This window comes from Aulonocara stuartgranti, assembly GCF_965226115.1.
Source record: "Aulonocara stuartgranti genome assembly, chromosome: 18".
Taxonomy (NCBI): domain Eukaryota; kingdom Metazoa; phylum Chordata; class Actinopteri; order Cichliformes; family Cichlidae; genus Aulonocara; species Aulonocara stuartgranti.
In genome coordinates this window covers 30,307,474-30,330,678 of record NC_138954.1, presented here as the reverse complement: position 1 = coordinate 30,330,678, position 23,205 = coordinate 30,307,474, and the positions used below count along the sequence as shown (strand labels likewise).

The window sequence follows — 23,205 nt, the reverse complement described above, 5'->3', positions numbered from 1 at the left end:
GGAGCAGAACGAAGGGTCTCATTAATAAGCCAGAGCTGATTCGAAGTGAAAATGGCCGTCTTTTCTCACCTTGGGTCCTTCTGGATGCTGTCCACTGATGGGGATCGGCCCAGCGCCGCCTCAGGGGGGAGGGCGGGGCCTGACTTGCTGTAAGGCGACTCGGTCGACGGACAGAACTGCAGAGTGCGGTACGGATTGGCGTAGTCGGCCGCCCCGCCTCCCGTGGCAAAGCTGCCTCTCTGGAAGGTGGCGGTGGCGCTCTGGCTTCCCGTTCGCTGTAAGGGGATTGGGTCGACACCGGGGGAGGGTGGGGCTAAAGTGGAAAGAGGAGCGTAGGGACAGAGCAGATAATTGAGGACCTCTTGGTACAACTGGTTCACCACTGGGATTTGATGTAGACGAGGAGGGCAAGGAGCAGGGGATCGCAACCAAACATGAGCACCAACACAAGGATGTACAAACACACATACGCACACAAGACCAGCACCAATGGAAGAAAGTGACACAGAAAAATAAGTGGAAAGAAAAGAATAAAAAAAGCAAAAGTCATTAAAAAAATAAAGAAAACAAACAGAAATAATGAAGCAGATAAGAAAATCGGAAACACACGTGAAACATGCATGCACCAGACCTCCCTCCTTCACTTTAAAGCATAGCCAGATTGCACCAGTCATTAGATCACTATTCTGTCACCATGTCCTGCAGTGCACTCACCCACCAACCACAGCAATATTGGCCACCAGGTGATAAACGGCCCCCTTTTAGAGATCTACAAAGTCTGTGTGGCTTAGAAGGAAAAGGGTGGTTGCATCCTGTTGGAAACTCAATATTTTACACTTCTTTGTTAAGATTTAGCCACTCAAAATTTACTATGGACACGGTACTGAAATTAGCTCCTAATGTTTAAGAAAGCCTGTATTCATAAGGGTAATCTGCTTGTTGAAAATGATTAGTTGCACAGCAGCAAGAAAACAATATAAATGCACACATATTAGATTCTTAGCTTTCTTTGTCTTTTGTTTAAAAAATACGTTAGTTTTACAATTTTTAGCTTTAGAAGTGCTGGTATAGGAGTTTGTTAGCTTTGGGGAGATCCAAGCTAGCTGTTTTCCAATGCGTCAAGAACAGCTTTGAGCTAATTTGAAGCTAATTTGATGCTTGCTGTAGCTTCATATTTATTGTATGGAAGGCAGAGTGGCAAGAAAGACAGTTTGGCTGTTCATACTATTGAATACATTTGCAGTTTGTCAGACTAGCTCTAATAAATTCTCCATAGCGAGGGTCTGTAGCCTCAGGGCTGTTGCACACTTTGTGCAAAAACATCAAAACACTTTAACGCAGACCAGCGAAGGCCATTTGCCATGTTTTACACACACACATGAATTATCTTCTCGTTAAACAGCAGTTTGGGAACCATTTGGGCATGACAGTCTTGAGCCTGCCCTGAGGGAGGTGTGCTGGGTCATTTCTTTGTGTGCGTGTGTGCGCAACTTGATAACTACAGGGACCTTGTCAAGCCCTGAGGAAATTCACCTGTGATGTGAAATTTCCAAGTCTGCTCATCATATTGATGCTCTTTGAATTGACCTTGAAACATAGTCAGGCTTCAACAGAAGAAAAAAAACAGGTATCTGAAAAACAGTGTGGCGTTTGGCTGCTGTCGGGACTCTCATTCATACGCGCGCAGCTGGAGATGATGACCGAGCTATTTCGATGCATCAAAGCAGTTTATGCGTGTGTACGGGGAGCCAGCGTGACAGAAGTGACCTCGGATCTTTTAATTAGCAGAGTGAAACTATATTTTGGAAGGAAACTGACAGTAATTTTTCCTCTTTTTGCTGTGCACATCTCTTTATGGAAACGTTCACAGTTGAGACGACCGAACTGGCAGCACAGTATCAACAACATTTTAGGACATGGTTGATTTGCTTTGATTTCAAAGCACCCAAGCTAACGCCCATGGGATTAATTGAGATTAATTTTCAGCCTTGAAACTAATTAGTTAACAGACTGTGACTGAGAGACAAATTGCCATTGAGACCCCAATTGGATTTGCCTACCTGATCTGGGGAAAAAGCGCTGCACGATCAGATGGAACCAGGAAATCTCTTATGTACATCAGCCTTTAATATAACAGCACACCATTACAAAACACCTGCCTTCTGAGAGGCACCATGCTGTGCCTTTTTCCTGCTCTCTTTGTGAGGATTTTACAGACCTGTTCCTTTATAAAAGATATTTTCTCTCATAGTTACTCACTGATTTTTAAATCTAGATGATTCCCTGGGTGATTTACACACTGCAGTTATTTATGGTCATGGACTTGTTTGAAGACGTTTTGGTGGCCGTCTTCGCAGCCACGGTATAATCAAGCCCAAGTGTTACTGCAGGTTCAAATAAGTCATTTACTAATTGCCGGTTGTTACTACAGGCTAAAAGAAACGAAGTCTCAGCTCACAGTGGGTGCTGCAGTTATTCAGCACTACAATTACTCCAAGTTAGAACACTTGGAAGAGACGCACAGCTGAAATCAAAGCATCACAAGCAGAGTGTTATTCTTCTATTCTGGGTCAATCTTGCACTAAATGCTAGATCCTACATTTCCCACAATTCATCTCTTCCATATTCTTTACCTGACTGCTACTGTACATGTTTGTAACACACACTTCCCATTCACTATCTATCTAACCAATGCAATGTATTCTGGTAGTGTCACCTTTTGAGAGGTGAGGCCCTCTTTAGTTGGACCTATTTTATAACACAGTAAGTGAACCACTATGTTGGTTTTCTTTTGAACTGATTGTCCACATAAGGGTTTCGTCCAGTCAGTGTTTGCACTCCTGCCAGTCATCTCTTATCCCCGTCTAGTGGCTTGCTCATCAAAATTGGGGTAGATGCGTCACATGAAAACTCTGAAGCATCTCCCCCATCTTCTACAGGCACACTCCAAACACTGAACCGTCGTATTTCCCTTCTCCAGATCTCACCTTGTCCTCTAATGTTAGGTTTGGTGTAGACTCTGTCTTCATAGATGGGGTCGATGTGGTGTTCAGGGGACTGCAGGGGTCGCAGTTCGGAGCCCAGGTGACTGTGCTGGCTACTGTAGGAACCTCTGGACCCTGGAGAACGCAAGGCGGTGGAAGTTAGACATAGTGACAGATGGATGCATGTGTAGATTTATAAAAATATTCTCGTGGGATAACACTGAATGACAAATTCGACTACAAATGAAAATAAATGATGAAATGCATTAATAGATATGCTTTCATGTACTGGACTGCTTCTGCTCTAGTCATAAATAAAAAAATAGCCATTTACCCTGAAAGCAAAAGAATACACAATAAATTAGGGATACTGTATGCTGGGGAAATGTTTAAAAAAACAAATAAAGCAAACTTTATTTTGAATTTGAGGGTCTTATCTTATTTATTACAAAGAACATCTAATACATTTGAAATAAAATCTTGACAAACTTTAGTCATTTGTTAACATTTGTTTACAAAGCTACAGGGGGAAAAGGCCACAAATGTAGAAAATGTTTCTACATGTTCAGGAAAAAAGTAGAAAATGAATGACTTGACAAGACTCAATGGCATTTGACAGAAACACACATAGAAAAGTAATCATAAAGGTGTCTTGACCTCTACCTGCCAGGCTACCAGGCCTTTGCAGGGTTGCGTTAGCGTACAGCTCGTGGGAAATCTTGTAGGTATCTGCTCCGATGTGATGCAGCATGCGCTTGGTGGGCGACAGGGTGGCATAGCTCCCCACCGCAGAGCTAAGCTGGTGTATGGGTGACGAGGAGTGATTTCCCCCTGGAGAGGCTACCATGGGGAGCGGTGAGGACGAGCCGCCAGCACCTGATGCTACCATGTTGATGGGGGATGAGGTGCTGAGAGAGGAGGAGACACGGAAACTGTTGGACTTTTTGCGTGAACATATTGTGTTTTGTCTAGAATGAAATTACATTCGTAAACATAATAGAAGTGAAAGAGAGCAAACATCAACCTAGATTAAGAGACAAAGATGAATAGCACAGTGTAAAACACAGATGCATCGATAACGGTGCAGCAGACATGCATATCCGAGTTCTAATCTCACACAAAGTTTTGTGTACCCATCTAGTGTTGCGCCAAACAGAAGCATTCAGGCCTTTTTCAGACCTCACCTAAATAGTGAAACTTCACCAAACAGTAGTCAACAAAAACAGAAAAAGAAGAATAAAATCTGGCAATCAAAGTGTCTGTAACTACAGCTACAGAGATCCATCATCCATGTATTTCCTTAATTGTTTCTCTACCATCTTAGGTGAGAGGTGTGGTGCACACTAGGCCGGTCGCCATCTGAGGGCTGACACAGACAGACAGGCACCCACTCACACTCACACCAATTTAGAATCACCAGTTAAACTAACGAGCATGTCTTTGGAAATGGACTGAAAAGGGTCAAATACAGCTCACTGGACAGTTTTTCAAAAATGTGTCCTGATCTAGTCTGAAACTAGATAAGGACACGTTATTAACCTTTTTTACTGCTATTCCTGGTGTGGTGACGTCAGTGTTAGCCTAAACTACACAGCAGTTGAAAGTCAGGCTGTCGATGATCTTTTTTTTCTTCTCAAGTTCTTTAAAGGAAAAAGTAGGCAATTGGGTTTAAAGGTAAATGCATTTAAAGGGAGGTTTTTCTTCATGGTTTTACCCACATCAAACTGCGCTTTATTTCACACCTCTGCTTTAATCCTTAAAGTCATGTTTATTTGTTCAGTAGCAGCCAAGACTAATCTTTTCTGAATATTAAACAAGCACTATGAGTCCCTTGTGTATTAAATAGTATTCACTTAATTATATTAGTGGATACTTGTATCAATTATTGGAAAATCAATGAGTAAATGAATACTCTGTTCCCTTTAATCACATTTTATTTACCTTCAAATGGAGGTGAAATTTGATTTTAGCTTTTTTAATCATCAGTATTTTCTACTGTTATTTTAACCTACATTTACATCACACATATCATATTGCTAATCCATGGTTATTGGCATATAATATACCATTCTAATAAGGGATTTGCTGTATACATTTCCCCCAAATGTATCATATTTTTTGGAAAGCATCTCTACTTGAATTTAAAATAAAATTCTGTGGGTTTGAACAACATTTGGCTCCACAGCATGAGCTTGTAAAGACTGGCCCACCAACAGTCTGCTACTTCATTAGGGGAGTTTTACTTTTAAATCTTTACTTTTCAGTACAGATTTCCTGATCACGCGTGGAGTGCTGAACCCTTCAATCGATCCGTCGAACGTTAAAGACAGGATGATGTAGCACCTTTATTTGTTTCCATTATAGAAAACATTCTATGCAAATCGTGACATTCCTGGATAAAAATAAAAATGTCTGATATTAAACTTTTTCTTGTTGCCAAACTAACACGACTTAAAAACGACTCAGATGTGAAACAGAGGAGAGGTCTCGTGTGTTCTTTAAACCTGAAATGTGAAGTCGTTGTTTAGTCAATGTCATACGGATAACTAACGATTAAGAGCTCTTGCACGCCTCTGGAAGCCTTAGCTGTGGTGCATCATTTTCTGGCACCTTCCCACAATGCACTGCAGTGATTTAAATAATTTTCCATCTCCTCACTGTTTTTTTTAATAGCAGTCAGTGAAAACTGGTTATCTGCAACAATTTTTCCTCACCAACAGCCACAGACATGCTCTCTACTTTTAAGGTTAGACTCAAAACTTCCCATTTTGATAAGGTTATAGTCAGGCCCGGATCAGGTGACCCCGAAGCATCCGTTAATTATGCTGCTACGTGATTCCCTGTGACACACTGAGCATTCTCTTGCTCACCTTTTTTCGTTCCCCGGGTGTTTATATACTACTGCTGCATGTCATTACATTTTGTCTTCTTTCTCCAATAGTGTATGTTCTGTCCTGTCTCTGGTGCTCTCTTCTTTTGGCTGTTCAAATGGAGTTTTTCCTTCCACTGCTCAAAGTGTTTGCTCATAGGGGATTGTCTGTTGGGGTTTTCTCTATAGCATCTTTACCTTACAGTATTAACAGTGTTGGTAGTAATGGAATACATGTAGTAATGGAATACATGTACCGCCTTTACGTATTTAAAATACAAAATATGAGTAACTGTATTCCATTACAGTTACCGTTTAAAAAGGTGATATTCAGAATACAGTTACTGTGTTGAAATAAATGGATTACACGGCAGTCTTTTCTTGTTTCATATGTTAGGCTATGCCCTCTTTATTTTTGGTAATTCCACGCCGGTGGAAACCCAAACAAAACACGCATTAAGAGGCTCTAATGCCTGTGTCTCAATCTCACGGCCCATGTCACCCGTACTTGACGTGAAGAAATATTTTTAAAAATTATTATTCAAAAAAATTATTTAATATCAAGGCAGAGTGTTAGTGTTTTATATACGCGTGGAATAATTTTCTATGGAAGATCGCAGCAAAAAGTGCAGCCGTACCTAATGTCCACCCTACTGTTACTCATTTTAAGATTTAAAACTCTAGTTGGTATGGCGAGTATTCTTCAGTAATGGTAATAAATCACACAGCAATAGTACATTCATGTAGTTGTAAAAAGCATGATAATATATTAAGTAATCCAAAGTATTCAGAATACGTTACTCTCATTGAGTAACAGTATTACTCAATTACTCTCATTGAGTAACGTAACGGAATACATTACAAATACATTTTGAGGCATGTAATCTATAATCTGTAGTGGGATACATTTAAAAAGTAACCTTCCCAACACTGAGTATAAAACGCAAATGTTGTTGTGATTTGGCACCATATAAAAAAAAACCCCAACAAACTTGAATTGAGCTGAACTGTTTATGATCTTACTCCAGTGTGTACATGGCTGCTAATTCAGCCCTTTCCCCATTGCAGCAGGCCACCTAGAACTCGATTTTCCAGTGCAAGTCAGAGCACAGACATGCAAATTCACATATTCTAAATGTCCCTTGCATAAAGGCAGAACTGTACAGCAGAGAGAGCCCTTGCTGCGTGCTTGGCTCGGTCAAACACCTTTCGTGACAAGGAATTAATAAAGCCTACCAACAGTACACAGAGTATTCTGTCATCTGTGTGTCACCATTCTCAGTCCAAGCTGTACAGTGGAAATGCCATAACCTGCTGTGATCATCCACAGTAAGATCATTTACAATTTGGTAAATTAACAGCAGTGAGCATGTTTGTACCCATTTGTACCTCTGTTGTAGCTTTTGTCAGTTGTTGTGGCAGGATATGGGAATCTGTTAATGTTCATCTTGGTGCCGGTACATTACCTCTGATGATGCACGGTGCAGTGAAAAAGTATCTGCCCCATGATTTCTTAGATTTTTTGCATATTTATCACATTTACTTGTTTCAGGTCATAACACAATTTTTAACATTAGACAGAAATAACTCGAGTAAATACAAAAAAATGTTTTTTTAATTGATTTAACCTATTCAGGGGTAAAAAAAACTATCCAGTTCTAAATGACCCTGTTTGGAAAACTGACTGTCCCTCCTTGTTAAATTAAAACATTTTCTGGAAATCTGAGTTCAGCTTCACTGGCCACACTCAGGTCTGATAACTGCTGGACCTGTTAAATCAAGAAATGACTAAAAAAGAAAGTGAAGTAGGCTAAAAGATCTCAAAAAGCAACACATCATCCCACAATCTTAAAGAAGCAGCTGAAAAACAAAGTTAATTGACATCTGTCACCTTGTAAAGAGTTACAAAATTCTTCAGCAAACCACAGTGAGAGCCATTACCTACAAATGAAGAACACTTGAAACATTGGTGAACCTTCCCAGGTCTACCAAAATTACTCCAAGAGCATATTGATGACTCATCCAGGAGGTCACCCCAGGCCCGGAACAACATCTATAGAACCACAGGCCTCAGTTAAGGTTCATGATTCAACAGAAATGGCATCCATGGGAGAGTTCCAAGGAGCAAGAACACAAAGGCTCATTCCACATTTGCCAAAAAACTTTGTGATGAGTTTCAAGACTTTTGGGAAAATATTCTGTTGACTAACAAGACAAAAGGTTTTTGAGTCCTGTTACATCGGCTGTAAAACTAACGCAGCATTTCGTAAAAACAGCATCATACCAACAGTCAAACATGGTGGAGGTAGCTACAAAACCTGGACGACTTACTGTAACAAAATAAGTAACAAATACTGTATAACACTTAAAGTGTACAGGGCCTATTTTGTGACCATGGGATAGGCCAAGCCTATTGAGTTTCTCTGTGCCCCTCCACTTTGGGATTTTACTTCTCAGGTAGGTCCCCAAGACGCCCCCACAGCATAAACTGGTAAGTTAGTAAGTAAAGTAAGCCACGGGGCGATCGTTGCTCAAGAGTTGGCAGTTTGTCTTGTAATCAGAAGGTTGCCAGTTCGAGCCCCTCTGGTGGTCAGAGGGCCCGGTGGCGCCAGTGTCTGGCAGCCTCGCCTCTGTCAGTGCGCCCCAGGGAACCTGTGGCTACAATGTGGCTTGCCATCACCAGTGTGTGAATAGGTGGATGCGCTTTGGGGTCCTTAGGGACTAAGTAAAGCGTCATACAAATCCAGGCCATTTACCATTTAAAATTTTATATACATAGCACCTTTCTGGACAAAAGGTCACAAAGTGCTTCACACAGAGATAACAAGGTATAAAACAAAAACAGACAAAAAGTGATGTGTTTTTAGTTGTTTTTAAAATAGACTACTGAGTCCACAGATCTTTAGCTCAGTGGGAGAGAGTTCCACAGTCTGGGGGCCACAGTTGCAAAAGCTCCGTCTTCCTTAGTTCTCAGCCTTGTATGCTGTATAACAGGTAGGCCCTGATCACGTGACCTTAGGGACCTGCTAGGGACATAGGGCTATAGAAGTTCAGTGATGCAGGCTGGTGCTTGTCCATGAAGAGCTCTGAATGTCAGAACCAGAATCTTAAAATGGACTCTGAATTCAATGGGGAGCCAATGCAGCCGTATTAGCAGCGGTGCCACATGTGAGTACTTCGAGGATTTGGTCAGAAGCCTTCGGTTAGTAAAGATATATTCTTCAAATCGATGTATAATTTGTGTATAGAGTCAGACCAACCTGTAGGATTTGGCGAGTCGGCTGGGTGATTGCTTGGGTGAGGACACTCTCTGTAGCGTGGCGTAGCTGGGCATGTCAGCAGAGGCTGATCCCAGCCGCTGCAGCTTGGTAGGAGATCCCACCGCCTGCAGAGGGGAGCTTACGCGCTGCAATGCAAGATTTGTAATTCATTAATTGGGAATGTCACTCACATTAAATATTCATCCTCTCTTCTTATTCCTATCATTACTTCCATAGAGATGAACAACTCCCCCCCCGGAGCTGGAAAACCAGAGAGCAGAAACTCTAATCCGTGATAACATCCTGATGAAGAGCTCTGGGTTATCAGACCAAACATGAAGTCACGACTGTAAACTTTTACAACCAAATGAACTTGAAATGCAGCCGTGAGCAACGGGCCGCCAAATGAAGTTCCCTCAGAATTGAATTGGTTGAACAAATATTTCCAATGCCTTTCAGGCACAGAGCTAAAGGGACAATTTAAAACACTGTTAATTTGGACGAGCGTGGTCAAGTTGTGATACACCGGAAAAGTGAAGGTAAATCAGTTTAAATGTTCAACGGAGTTACAATAAAGAATTATGAAAAATGAACTAATGAGCAGTGTTGGTCAAGTTACTTGAAAAAAGTAATCAGTAACTAATTACTGATTACTCCCCCCAAAAAGTAATCCCGTTACTTTACTGATTACTTATTTTCAAAAGTAATTAATTACTTAGTTACTTAGTTACTTAGTTACTTTTTAAAAACACGATTTACAACCTGAAGAGGTGATAAAGTGATAGATCTTTCAGCCCAATTCTACTTTTTCTACATAATCCATCATACAAAATGTAATCAAATGGAAAAGTCTCTTTTTTTTAACTTGTTTTATCAGTTTTAATCTTTTAACTTTATGCATCAAGCAAAACATTTAATTATATGCAACATTCTCTGACTTGAATAAATTAGTTTAACATTTAAACCTATTTTCTACACATTCCAGCACATAAAATAAAATATTTTTTGTGTTTTCACTCACTCTTTCAAACAGATGCAAGTAAAACACAGCAGAAAATAAATAAAGTCAAAGACTCAGCGGTCCTTTTGCTCTATTTTCACCTGTAAAGCAGGAGCAGGGTAGGCGGAGGGTTACCCTGGTGTAGGTGTGCTGCGGTCAGTTGAAGAATCCGCGCGAGTGTCTCTGTGAGTTTCCCATCACGTCGTAGCTACTCGGTGCTTGCTCGGAAGTTTAGGGGTTTTTTTCGCTGTAAAAATAAGTTTTCTTCCCACGCACGATGGACGCTAATGTTTTTGTCACTTTTTATGGAATCAAACTCAAAGTAAGGTCAGTACTTCCACACTTTAAACGCTGCACGCTCATACTCTCTCCCGCACTCGATATATTATCCATTGTTGATCTGCACACAGCTGCTGTCACCAACGTCGCACTTGCTTGTCATGAGACATTCTCGCAAAAAAAATCACGGTTTTAGTAACGCAGTAACGCAGCGTTCCTACGGGAAAGTAACGGTAATCTAATTACCGATTTTGCAATAGTAATCCCTTACTTTACTCGTTGTTTGAAAAAAGTAATCAGATTACAGTAACGCGTTACAAGTAACGCGTTACTGCCCATCTCTGCTAATGAGTGAACAGTAGTGTAAATCGCCACCTGTTACAGCACATGTTAGTGCAAGTTTGATGTTTTTTGGTTTTTCCCTGTGGCAGCCAACAACCAGAAGGCTGCACACTTTCTAATAATCACTGTTACATGAATAAAAAAATCAGAATCATGGGTAATAAATCCTAAAGTTAATTAAATTGTTATTTGACTGTTTCCAAAGCAATGAAACGATATTGATAACCTCTAACTATAGTGATGATAGCATATGTATGTATTAATGTCTTTATGCACACATTCTCTTCCGTAATGGGAATCTGAACAAAGCTTTGCATGAACATCGTCACACATGCAGTGATCATGTAACTGCGAATGCAATGTTACGTTCTCACGTGTCACGTTTAACGTAATGACTTTATAGTTACCAAAATTACAGAAATAAAGTCAACTAAACGGGACTTTGTAGTAACAGTTCCTGCAAGAATAACGATAATGTATATAAAAGAAAGAGCGGGCTCAGTTTGGATACCTTTGCAACAGACACTGACACCATCCAGTGAATATGTAAGACACATTCTGCTTCACAGGTTTTTCTCCACAAACATGTTGAGCAACATAAGGTCGAATGTTGAATTTGTTCAGTGGTTCTGAGATTTTAACATTTGTTAACAAAAGCTTTTTCTGTCTCTCTTTTGTGGGTTTGTCAGCGGGATGTGTGAAATAGACACGTAATTTGGCAGAGATTTGGTGGCCTTTGCCACAACGATTACCCGAACAATGCTTGCTGACTCTGTGTTGAAAACGTGTGAAAATACTACAGCTTGTATCTTTTGAGATCAATGGAAGCAGCTTGAATTTGACTTCAGTATTAGTGCATTAGAAATTATCCAATCGCTACATGAAACCCTTCAATACACTTTGGTTGCAGTGTGTACAGGAGCAGTGGAGAACGCATCAGTCACACAACAACTGAAGCATCATAGTAATACCTTTAGGGATATGTACCTGTGCAGGCAAAGTGGCACACGAGTAATACATGGATGGTCCAGCAGGTGCAGGTCCGCCCTCTGTGGACATGTGGAAAGCGCTGCCAAAGGCCTGCTGGGCAAATGAGTCTCTCTGGGACTGTGAAGGAGAGTCTGTGCCTGCTAACTGGGCAGCTGCACGGCTGGATGTCACCTGAAGATGGGTGGAGGGAAGAAACATAAGACAGATGAGGGGAAGAAGGGGTCACACAGAGAGGGAGAAAGGAAGGGGGAGACAGATGTGAATGAAGATGTAAGAGGACAAGAAAGGAGGGTGAAGAAGAGCGCACAGGTTAGGAGGACACGGGACAGGAGACACGAAGAAGACAGAAAGGGCATTTGGAGAAGGTAAATCAGAGGAACAAGCACCTGGTTGTAGCTGTGGACTGCTCCTCCGATTTGCCCACTGCGGCCTGGGACTGATTCTCCAAGTGTCAGCCCTTGATTACTATGGTAACCAGCTGCTGCATAGGCATCTTGATTGTTAAGCTGTAAAGCGCTTTGGGACAGGAGTCCTTGTCCTGATGGGAAAAATGAAAAAGAGTCGAATTAATAAGGGTGATGAGCACTGGCCAAGGACGTGGTTACTGAGCCTGCACAATGTGCAAATTTTTTAAGGAGAAAAATCCTGTTCATTAAATTCATTAAAATGATCTTTAAAAAAGAAGAATCTGGGTTAGCAGTCTGAAGAAAGCTAAAATGATTTACAAGAAATTTGTTGACCAGTGTCAAAAGCCACCTTACAAACAGACTTTATTTCTGTCAAGCTGCTTTTATGTAACTGTTTTCAAATGACTCTTACTTTCTACAACAGTCAGTTATTGTGTAAAGACTTCGTCTGTCTGTGGCCTTGAAGGCATTCTGTAACCTACTTTACATCCCACGTGTTATACAATGTATTTCTTTTTTATGGGAGAAAGACTAAACGTGAATACAACAAGCAGGACTGTGTTGGTCTGTAACAGACCTTGAAATGAAGAATAGAGAAAGGAAGAAGCACACTGAAGGCTGAAATGGGATGAAACAGATTTACTTATCGTCCTGTTTTAAGGCATCCACTTGCTTTTTACCCACTATGTTATTCTGGCCTCTCTCCACTCTCTTCCAGTCATGCTCCATGACCCTTAAATCTCACTCTATTCCTGACCTCCATTTAAAACACACTCTTTTCCTGCCTCTATCAGTTCCTTTATTGCTCTCGACTACCTGAGTGTCTCTCCCTCTCTCTCTCCATTCCATCTGCCTGTATAATTCAGCAGGGAGAGCGACACAAAAGTGTTAGAATGAGGCCAACAATGAAACTTTCACAAACTCACTCAAGGATGCACTGAAATAATCCATTTTCATTTGCTGTGAAAAAGTAAAACTTGTGGCTTCATAAATAAAAAATGAAGTGTAGTTAGTGAAAAGTTCTTTTTTTATTTTTTTAAAAAAGACTGGTAGCTCTCTTAACTACTAGTTGAATATGAAGCTAGTGGGTGGAGTGGGTTAAGGCGGCATTAAGGGAGCATTCACGTGTAAGGACTGTTTCAACATTCGACGGTGGGTGTGGCAGATTTTCAGCAGGGTATTTTTACTGATGCTACCTTTTGCAGAGATAACCAGTGTGGTGGTGGTCAACAGGTTTGCCTTTCAAAAGGCAATCATCATCTCAACATAAGAATAATAATCATACCATCAAGGACTCACAAATGTAAGCGCATTCCTGGAAAGGGACTGACGAAACTGCCGGAATGGGTGTAAGGGGGATGTACAAAGAAGTGGGAAAACTTGAAGGACAAAATATGGTTGCCCCAGAGAAAACAAGAAAGGTCCCCATTTTGATAATTAGAGGAAACACGAACCCAGCCTACAGGGACTCACGAGCTAGAATACTCCTCATGTCAGTCGCATGTCTGGAAAAATGGGAGCATTGCATCAGGAATGGAGCCTGGCGTTAAAAAATAATCAAATATAAGATCCCATCTGCTGCAGCCCCTTTATGGAAATTAGGGAGTAGGCAAAAGAAGGCACAGCAGTGCCGTAGTAATAGTCATTTATGGCAAGGACACAACACCTTCATTAGAAATTAGCACGAGCCAAGCTATCTGCCTAACTGCCAACAACAAAGTCAGGAAGGTACTGCACAAGCACCTCCCTCATTCTCTCTGAATAGTTTCATAATGTGATTTGATCGAATAGAAGGATGACTGTGATTTTATTGCTGGCATTGGCTTGAAAAGTTTAGCTAAACTTTTCAGCACAAGCAGAACGATTCAAGTTTGCAAGACATCGCTCACCTCTATTAGTCTATCAGCGCCTGTGTAATTAACAACAGAGTGCTGGTTTTAGTTTTTTTTTTCCCCTCTTTAAGACCACCACTTTTCCACAGGTCCTGGTTGATTTTTTTAAAGATACCAAGACACTTTAATTCTGCAACATTTTGGATATTGAAATGAATTACCTTCACTAAGCACCATGGGGAGTGAATTTTCAAAGCCCAACTACTTCATAAATGCTGCTTTGTGATGCCAGTTTACTGAATGCTGACTTTTACAGGGTCAGAAAACCAGCAGCTCCAAGCTAACTGAAGGTAAGATAATAAAAAATTTGCTTAAACGTCAGGCTTAGCTAACCCTCCGCTGGCTGTGTGAACTAACTGGTAAGAGAATGGAAGTTGCTTTCAGTCTTCAGGGAGAAAAAAAATAATAGTGGTTTGACTAGATCCAGCCATCATCAACAACACTAAAACATCATCTCATGACAATGTGCAAAGGATCCACTGCCAACACTCTGGACCCAGACACTACAGAACAACCCCAAATACTGAACTACAAAATATAATCTTGTGATTGACTAGTGCTTCTTCCCCTCAGCTGTTACAAGGCGAGCTTATACAGGTATTTGGACACTTTTATAAATAGTAAATGCGCTAAATGACCTTTAACCTCATAAGATAATAGTCTAGTCTTAACAGCCTTTGAACTGACACGAAAGCATACATAACAGGTTCTAGATTTACATTTAAAGGGTTGATTCAATCTCTCAAGAGTTTATCCATCATGATTAGAAATAATAAAAAACAAATTTAAGACCTTTTACTTTGTTGTATTTTTTATTAAGGCTCTACAAACACAAAGTAGCATCGCAGTGATAATTAAATCAGTTTTACACATTACCAGTCTTAACACGTCGTTCCACATCATAACACTTTATTTTTTATGACAGCAGCCAATTTGTGAACATAAAAGTTTTAGACCAGCATTTCAAATAATACAAAAATGGAGCAAGTGACGCAAAAAGTCATAATCCTTATTGGCCAAGACATGTTTAGGTGTCTGGAACAACATTTAAAATGCATCTACATGGATGCTATTTTTATGTCTCCATGTTTAATAGGGAATGGCATAGCGAGTCAGGAAGAGAGGCAGGGTTAACTAGCTGACGACTGCGTTAGAGCAGAGTTAAATAGGTTAACAGCAGGTTTACGCTATCTTACAGCCAAAGCATAATGACATTAAATGCTTCACTGCTAATTTTACATGCAGCCTCATTAGGGCTTCTAAAGCGTTTGCAGTCTTGTGATTTGCACATGGACCATTTCATTTCCAGTGTAAACATGCAAACATGCGTAGACTGTGACACATAACACAGACTCACGCGGCACGGAGGCATGAACCATAATCACAAAAGCATCTAGAAAGCATCAAATGAGAATGTTAAGGGAATAATTTGGGAAGAGGAGGGCGGGAGCTGCTTGTACAACAGCCAAAACCCTCCCATCTCTCTTATTAAAGTGCTGTTTCATTTTTGATGCAACCTTGATTAATTCACTTTGGTGATGATAGCAATAATGTTCCTAATAAACGGCTTTAATTACAGAAATTAAACTTTTTTTAGCCAATAAGGTATTTTAAAAAAATGGTGTCCCGTTGTAGCTGCAGCGTTGCATGCATGTATCAGCAGATATACTAGATTACGTTCCCTTTACCCTGGCAAAATAACTGACTGCACCCATGTTTATTAAATTTTTAGCACTCAGTACTCTCAAAGGAGTTCTTGAGCTGTCCTCTGTCAGCAGTGGCTGTTCCTTTAATCTCCGCTTGTGTCACTTTTTTTGCCAGCAGTCTAAGAATCAAACCAAGAACGGCGCACGGGACAAAACCAAGAAACGTTGCTTGTTTGTGATTATTAAAGAAGAGAGAAATCTTAGTGCCGGCGGTCCATAAACACTGCACGAGGCAGATAAGGCCAGCAGCTAACGGCAAAAGGAGGCACTCTGGATAAAAGGGTTGCAAAATAAAGCACGACCAAAGTGAAAAGTCACATTAAAGTACAGAGAATGGCTGCAGGCGGAGTAGCTGGTGATTCTGCATAATTTAAAATGTGATATCAAGCTAAGGGTGCTGGCTGAGTTTACTGGGTCGAGGCCTCAGTGTCCAATATGCTCATCTTCCGAGAGTACACACGTATATGCATACACAGGCTTAAAACACACACACGCGCGCGCGCGCACACACACACACACACACACACACACATAGTGAAATGAAGGAATTTGTACTCCAGGCCTGTTTGAGATCAATTCACACACTCTCATGCACACAAGAGTCAAATGTGTGTGTACAAAGCCAGGGGACATTTTCCACAGTTTTTCTTTGCCACTTTAGGTGTGTTTCATATGGCTAGTGGAGCCTTTAAGGAAACAAAGGGCCTCATAAATACATTATTACTCATATGGCATGACACTAAAGGCTCCACTCATTCCGTCTGATGTAAGTGAGTGTGTGTAGGAAAAGATAGGGGTGTATTAGTGTAGTAGCAGGAAAGTAATGGGGTCCTGTAAGAAGGTCTCTGCTTGTACATTTTAATATCTATTCAGAGCTGAGTGAACAGACACACGCACACTTGGATCCCACCTGCCCCCGTGATCTCATGCATGAACACTGAGCACATTTGCATATACCTGCATCTACGGAGTTGTGCACATTCTGACCTCTTTTCTCTTTTCTGTCATGCACGCAGACCCAAAGAGCTTTTCTTCGTGACCAGACTTCTCGATTGACATGTTTTAATATTTCATGAGGTGGTCTATATTTAGATGCCCATTAGAGGCACATCGAGTCTGCAACACAAATGAAACTGCATGCACGGTCCCAAATAGCTGCTCGCAACACAGCCGCAAACACCAGCATGAAGCAGCGTGAAGACACTCGGTGTACTCGAGCTGCTGTGTCACATTAATCTGCTCAGCAGCTCGAGTAAAAGGCATGGATTCTGCTGCTCCAGTGGGCATGGGTTACAGGTGTGTGTGGGCGTATGTAAACATCTCTTCATTTGTCATACAGGTATTATATTTCCTATGCATGCATGTGCTTGGCTGTGTGCTAAGTAGTGTGTACTTTTAACTAAACGAGACAAAATAAAAATGTAAGTGCAACCGGCAAACAGCCCTGTGTGGTTAGTTTAGTTTTACGAGTGAGTTAAAAAAGCTGTTCTGGTTTTCTAAAAAAGGGCAGAGTCAGTTCGTTTCAATATCAAGAGCAAAAACACAACAGGCTTTTTTTCAGCGTTAAATGTTGGAGCAGCTAGCAGTAAATCACACGTCACAAACCTTGGTAAGTCAGTTTGCGCGCTTGATTTAAATATTCTCCTCGCTATCTTTTGTACCTTAAAAAACAAGCTCCCAGAAATACATATGCAAAAGGGTCAGTCACAAAAATCTCTGAGTTCCCACCTCTTAAATTCAATCTTTTCATTGCGCTCTATCATAGCGCAACACACTAGTAAATTTGGTGCATTTTAAATCATGCTAATAAACAGTGTTTTCTTAACACAAGCAAACAATTATTTGCCACGATTAGAGTAATTTCCCACGTAATTGGTGATTGATTTCAGACAGTTACCATTTCTAGACAGCAACTCTAAATCAATCGCAGCTTTTATCATCAGAGCTAGCTAGCAAGTTGAGCTAACATTGAATGAGTTGGCTTAAAGTCTCCGCCTGAATAAAAAAATACAATAAAAGAATTATGATAGAGGTATCAAGGCTAGCTATGCAGCTTGCATATTAAAGACATGGACAATGTCAGTATATACATTCTAAGACTGACATTAAGAATGATTTCCCAGATATACTCAATTCTTTTCAATTCAGTTAGCCGATAACATCCATTAGCATCTATGCAAGTTTCTTAACAGGATTCATATACTACACACTAGATGCGCTAGTAATGATATATGTGTGTGTGTGTGTGTGTGTGTGTGTGTGTGTGTGTGTGTGTGTTGCTAATGTAACTAGCTAAGTCGTGACATATTATTTCCTTTGAAAGTAATCCTAGTAAGAATGTGTTATTCCATTTATAGCAAAACATCATCAGTCTACAATTGTGTGAGTTGTTTTTCTTTACTGATCAAGACAGCTGGATTTTACAGTGAGAGGCGGAAGCATATGAATACTTATAGAAGCCATTTTAAATAGTTGAAAAACCCAAATGTTTCATGTTGTAAACATTCACACTCATCCCATGCTTAGATTATTCAGTAAACTGTAAACTAATTGTTCAGATATGTCGTTAGAACAGAAAAAGACAACATTTGTCCCATTTTCCTAACACTAACACACCAATATGAGTTCATTAATGCTGTATGTTTGACTACATCATTGCTTCTGTTGTTCCTCTACTCACCCTCTTGTTGTCCGCACTGCCTTTATCCTGTCTGTGGCTGACCTGCCATTCACTCTTTCTCTCTTTTGATTAGCCAGTGAGTGACACATTGCATAACTGATATTTTACATTTGAAAAATTAACATTCCTGTTTGTGTTGTGTCGCATCCGTCTGTGAATGTTAATGCACAATACTGTGCATGCACACCTCTACAACTTTTCCGTGTTTTCATTCAGCGCTCAGTGTGTGGATATATGTAGCTTAATGTGTCTGTGCTGTTTAGCTGCATGTTGGTGTGTGTGCCTCACCTCTCTGTACTGTGAACAGCAGGACAGCTGACACCTCAGCAAGGATGGATTAGCATATCAAACTACTGGCAACACTGCATGTCTCCTGACAGCTACCGCTCTCGCATGGGGTAGAATATAGAGTAACACCCAGTAGCATCCCTGGGACCAAGTATAGAAGGTTGAGAGCGGTTTCACTGAGTGCTCTGACAAACTACTTTAAACTTCACATTAAAAAGCAGCACAACCTCTTCTTCTAGCAATTGTTTCTAAGTTTTCAAGGAACTTAGCAGATAAAGAGACAAATAAGTCCTTCTATGGACCAAATCAGAGCTAAGAAGAGAATAAATAGAAGTAGCAACTTAAATCCAGTCTTAAAATGAATCTGTTTTCACTTTAATTGCCAATGTTATTCAACTTCTTAATGTTCAAAGGCTAAAAGGTATATGGGTCATACAAGAACAGAAAGGCAACTTGTCATCAACAAAAAATTCAATGAAAGCTGCATTCATCTTTGGCACACTAACATACTATTGCAACAGATTCTGTGGATTTAAACTTTTATGTTTGAAAGAAGCCGTATTTTGACCGCAGCAGTCACGGTAATGAAAGAAAACATGTTTTGCATTTAGGTGAGGAGACACTAATCAGCCTGAGTACAGATCATCATGTAACAAGCTACAAGCCCATTATCATCAATGGAGCTCCAGTGGAGAGGGTGCAGTCCTTCAAGTATCTTGGTGTCCACATCTCCTCAGACCTGACATGGGCTGCCCACATTCAGGTCCAGACCAAAAAGGCTAGGCAGCGCCTGTATCACCTACGACAACTGAGGAAGTTCAGGGTCTCTCCAAAGATCCTCAGGATTTTCTATACAGGCGCTGTGGAGAGCATCCTCACACAGAACATGACATCGTGGTTTGGGAACAGCTGTGTGAAGGACCAAAAAGCTCTCCAGAGAGTGATCCGTACAGCAGAACGCTGCTGCAGGATTGCTCTCCCCCCGCTTTCAGGACACCTACACCAGGAGATGCCGGACTAGAGCAGCGCAGATACTGAAGGACCCGTCCCATCCTGGCAACAAACTGTTCCAGCTTCTGCAATTTGGTAGAAGGTTCCGCATCTTCCGGGCAAGGACAGAGAGACTCAAGAGGAGCTTCTATCCCCAAGCCATCCGGGCCCTAAACACACACACCCGCCCTCTCACATCATCTATAATTGACTGAGACAGGACTCTTCCAGACACTCTAAACCAAGGCACAATGTACATTTCAATTCCTTTAATTTTAAATATGTTTATATTGTCTATCCTGTAAAATAGTCAGATGTCTATTCATATTAATGTACAGAATTCACCTGCTTGCTGCTACTACTGCACATTCACCCAGTGTATATACTATATATATATATATATATATATATATATATATATATATATATACATACATACATACATACATACATATATATATATATATATATATATATATACATATATATATATACACATATACATATACACATATACATATATATATATATATATATATATATATATATATATATATATACATATATATATATACACATATACATATACACATATATATATATACACATATACATATACACATATACATATACATACATATATATATATATATATATATATATATATATATATATATATATATATATATATACATATATATATATACATATATATATATATACACATATACATATATAATGTTCTTCCTCTACACCCCCCCCCCAATTTTTGCACATGTCGAGGAGTGTGTCAGGCTACATTTCACTGTGTGTTATACTTGTTTAACTATGCATGTGACAAATAATGAACCTTGAACCTTGAACAGGCTTCATTAAAAAGGTTGCTGTTAATTCAAAGGAGGACTAAACATACTGCTGCACTGCCATGCTTCCTCACTAGTGGAGGAGGCTGTTTTTGTGAAGCGCACTTTCTTTGTGAACTCAAACACATTCAACAGGTTAATCAACCAAAACCTGGAGACTACGGCTCTCTGGGAATAACCATCCTCGCTGGTTTTGATTAGATTGTACCTTTCCTCTTCCAAGATATGCTTCTTTTGCCGTCTCAGGAAAGAAAAAGGAGGAAGAATCGTTTCTCGTTCTACTCTCATCATCACAACATTGATCTTACTGTCTCCTGTAGAAGTGTCCTGTGAGTCCAAGATGCCCGATTCCTGGAGCGATCGGATGCAGGAGTCCACCAGCTCTAGGCCTGTTGTCAGCTCCTCCTCTATGTCCTTCTGTCCATCTACACGTGCAGGAAGAACAGGAGACAAACATGAGCAGAAATTCATACACTTACACATCATGTGACTACACTATTTCTTACAGTTAGCAAATGAAGAGCCACATGCAGACTCCCAATGACTCTCATTGTCTCTGCTTTCTGTCTATTGTGTTTGTAACCTTTCATTTTCAACTCATCCTTTAACCAGAAACCCACCTTTGAATATAAGCAACTGGATCTTAGACTATAACACAATTCTAGACAAGTTTCAACAAAAAAATATTCAAAATCATTGTCATTTAACTGCAGATTAGTTACCCAAGAAGTGGCTTTACACAGTGACACAGAGCAGCATGCAATGGCGATCAATGGGCCAAGGGTAAAGGCCTAACTGATAATCCAGCAACAAATCTTGAGGTCCACCTTGTACTTAGATACCAGCCATTTGTCTGTCAGAAAGAGGCTGATAACATGCCCAGTGTTTTCAAGTTAAAGTGGGCTGCCAAGGGGGATAACAGCTTACAAATGAGTCTTAGGAGCAGCATTAATCTCTTATCAAGACAGAAGAGAAACGGTAATAGTAGAGGACTTAGTCAGTGGATTTAGGAGGCAGATTTTATTGACTTCAACTGACACAATTCTAGACTGATGATGTTGATGCTGTTGGTGAAGTATTTCCAGGGGTGTCTGAAGCATTCCACTAGAATTACTCTTACCCTCACTAACAAAAGCTAAAAGTCATTTTTAAATCTGTCCCCCCCCCCGCATAGCGGGATGGATAAAGACCGCGGCAGACATTGAAAACTTTCACTGTGGAGGGTTTAAACCACAAAACCTCCGCGCTTCCTATACAACTCAGCGTGACTGACAATGAGGCAGAGAGAGGGAGACCTAAGTGTCACGCATGGGAGGTATTTCTTCAGCTAATAAATGCCGTCAAAGAAGTTGTCAAGCCTGGAGAAGTGTCTTAATTTGACTTTCAAATTGCCTAAAAGCTCATTGATTCTCATTGTCCTTTATGGAAAGCACATCCCATCTGGCACCCTGAACAGGTTAAACTAAATACTCAGAATTATTTGCAAATGCTGCTTTACTCAGTTGTCAGATGGTTTGAGGTGTGGTGAGAGAATCTCACCCTTTTATTGTTAACTAACCTTTATTGGGGTGGTTTAAGACCACCGCAGTACTTTCTAAAGAACTACATCAATATATATAATATTATATAGGACGAGATTACAATGCAATAAGCACAACCAGCAAAGCGCAGCGCTACAGTACAAACAGTGAATAAGACAGTCACATTACCTTGATTATTCCAGCGAAACTTCTCATCTGCTGAACTGCAAGAGACAAACGAGAGAAAGAAAAAGAAAGTGTTAATATACTGTGAAATGTTGTTCTTTGGTGGAGCACCATCGGGATACTTTTAGATTGACGGTAGTCCATTAAGCCACACATGCCTTAAACTGTGTTTCCCATCCATGTCCACTGCGTAGGTTTGCGATAAAAACGGGAATACCACACAAAATGCTGCTTTCTACGGTTTGAACTCTTATTTTTTCGCTGAAGGATGAAAACATACAGACTTCAGATTCTTCAGTACCTTGGGAACAGAGACCCTTCTCAAAACCAATAACATACACTCCAAAATGCCTTATTATCAAAGTGAAAACAAGGTTGCTTTTGAATTTCTCTTTTTGTGAACTTGTTTGGGGTATTTGTTTATCCCTCTACAGTGTTATCTTGTCATGGGAATGATTTCAGAAGGGTAAGCACAAAGGGATTGGAGATAAGAAATATTACTAAAAGGGTGGTGAGAAAACATCAGTTCAAATAGGACTAGAGAAGTCTGCCTGTTTTTCTGCACCAGTGAAACACAATAATAAAAAAAATATAAGATTCCATACACATCTGCACTGATTTGGTACGCAGTAGTGCCAACAGATAAAGCACGGAGTACCAATGCTGCTCACAAGTGTCGGCGTTGCTCCTGAAATTCCCTGTGCATTTACTGTGTTTACAGACCGTCTTCAGCTTTGTCTTGGCAGCCAATAACGTATCTTCACACAGACTCCCATTTAGTGTTTCAACACAGCCATAATGTTACATATAACAAACAATGCTGACAGGCCTACGCATTTCTGTTTCAGTTGTCATACAAGTGCGTGGTTATAAGTCTCACGCAAACTCATTTCCTCTTCTCTCCTGTTATTTCCCCTCTCGTTCTGTCCTACCAGGTAGCAGAGAAGTA

The 23,205-nt window shown here is 40.4% G+C and overlaps 1 protein-coding gene across 4 annotated transcripts in view; it reads right to left on the bottom strand.

The window, feature by feature from the left end:
• ctnnd2b (catenin (cadherin-associated protein), delta 2b) overlaps positions 1 to 23,205 on the bottom strand; it is a 191,990-nt gene that overhangs the window by 88,127 nt on the left and 80,658 nt on the right. For 2 of the 4 annotated variants that reach the window (XM_082512621.1, XM_082512623.1), the window contains exons 4-11: positions 22,260 to 22,294; positions 20,859 to 20,975; positions 12,111 to 12,262; positions 11,722 to 11,895; positions 9,114 to 9,259; positions 3,642 to 3,892; positions 2,988 to 3,119; positions 70 to 313 (exon numbers count right to left, since the gene is read on the bottom strand). In XM_082512621.1, coding sequence (XP_082368747.1) covers positions 70 to 313; positions 2,988 to 3,119; positions 3,642 to 3,892; positions 9,114 to 9,259; positions 11,722 to 11,895; positions 12,111 to 12,262; positions 20,859 to 20,975; positions 22,260 to 22,294 — 1,251 coding nt within the window. The remainder of the gene's footprint in view (positions 1 to 69; positions 314 to 2,987; positions 3,120 to 3,641; positions 3,893 to 9,113; positions 9,260 to 11,721; positions 11,896 to 12,110; positions 12,263 to 20,858; positions 20,976 to 22,259; positions 22,295 to 23,205) is intronic. The other 2 variants (XM_082512622.1, XM_082512624.1) reach the window with 1 other exon arrangement.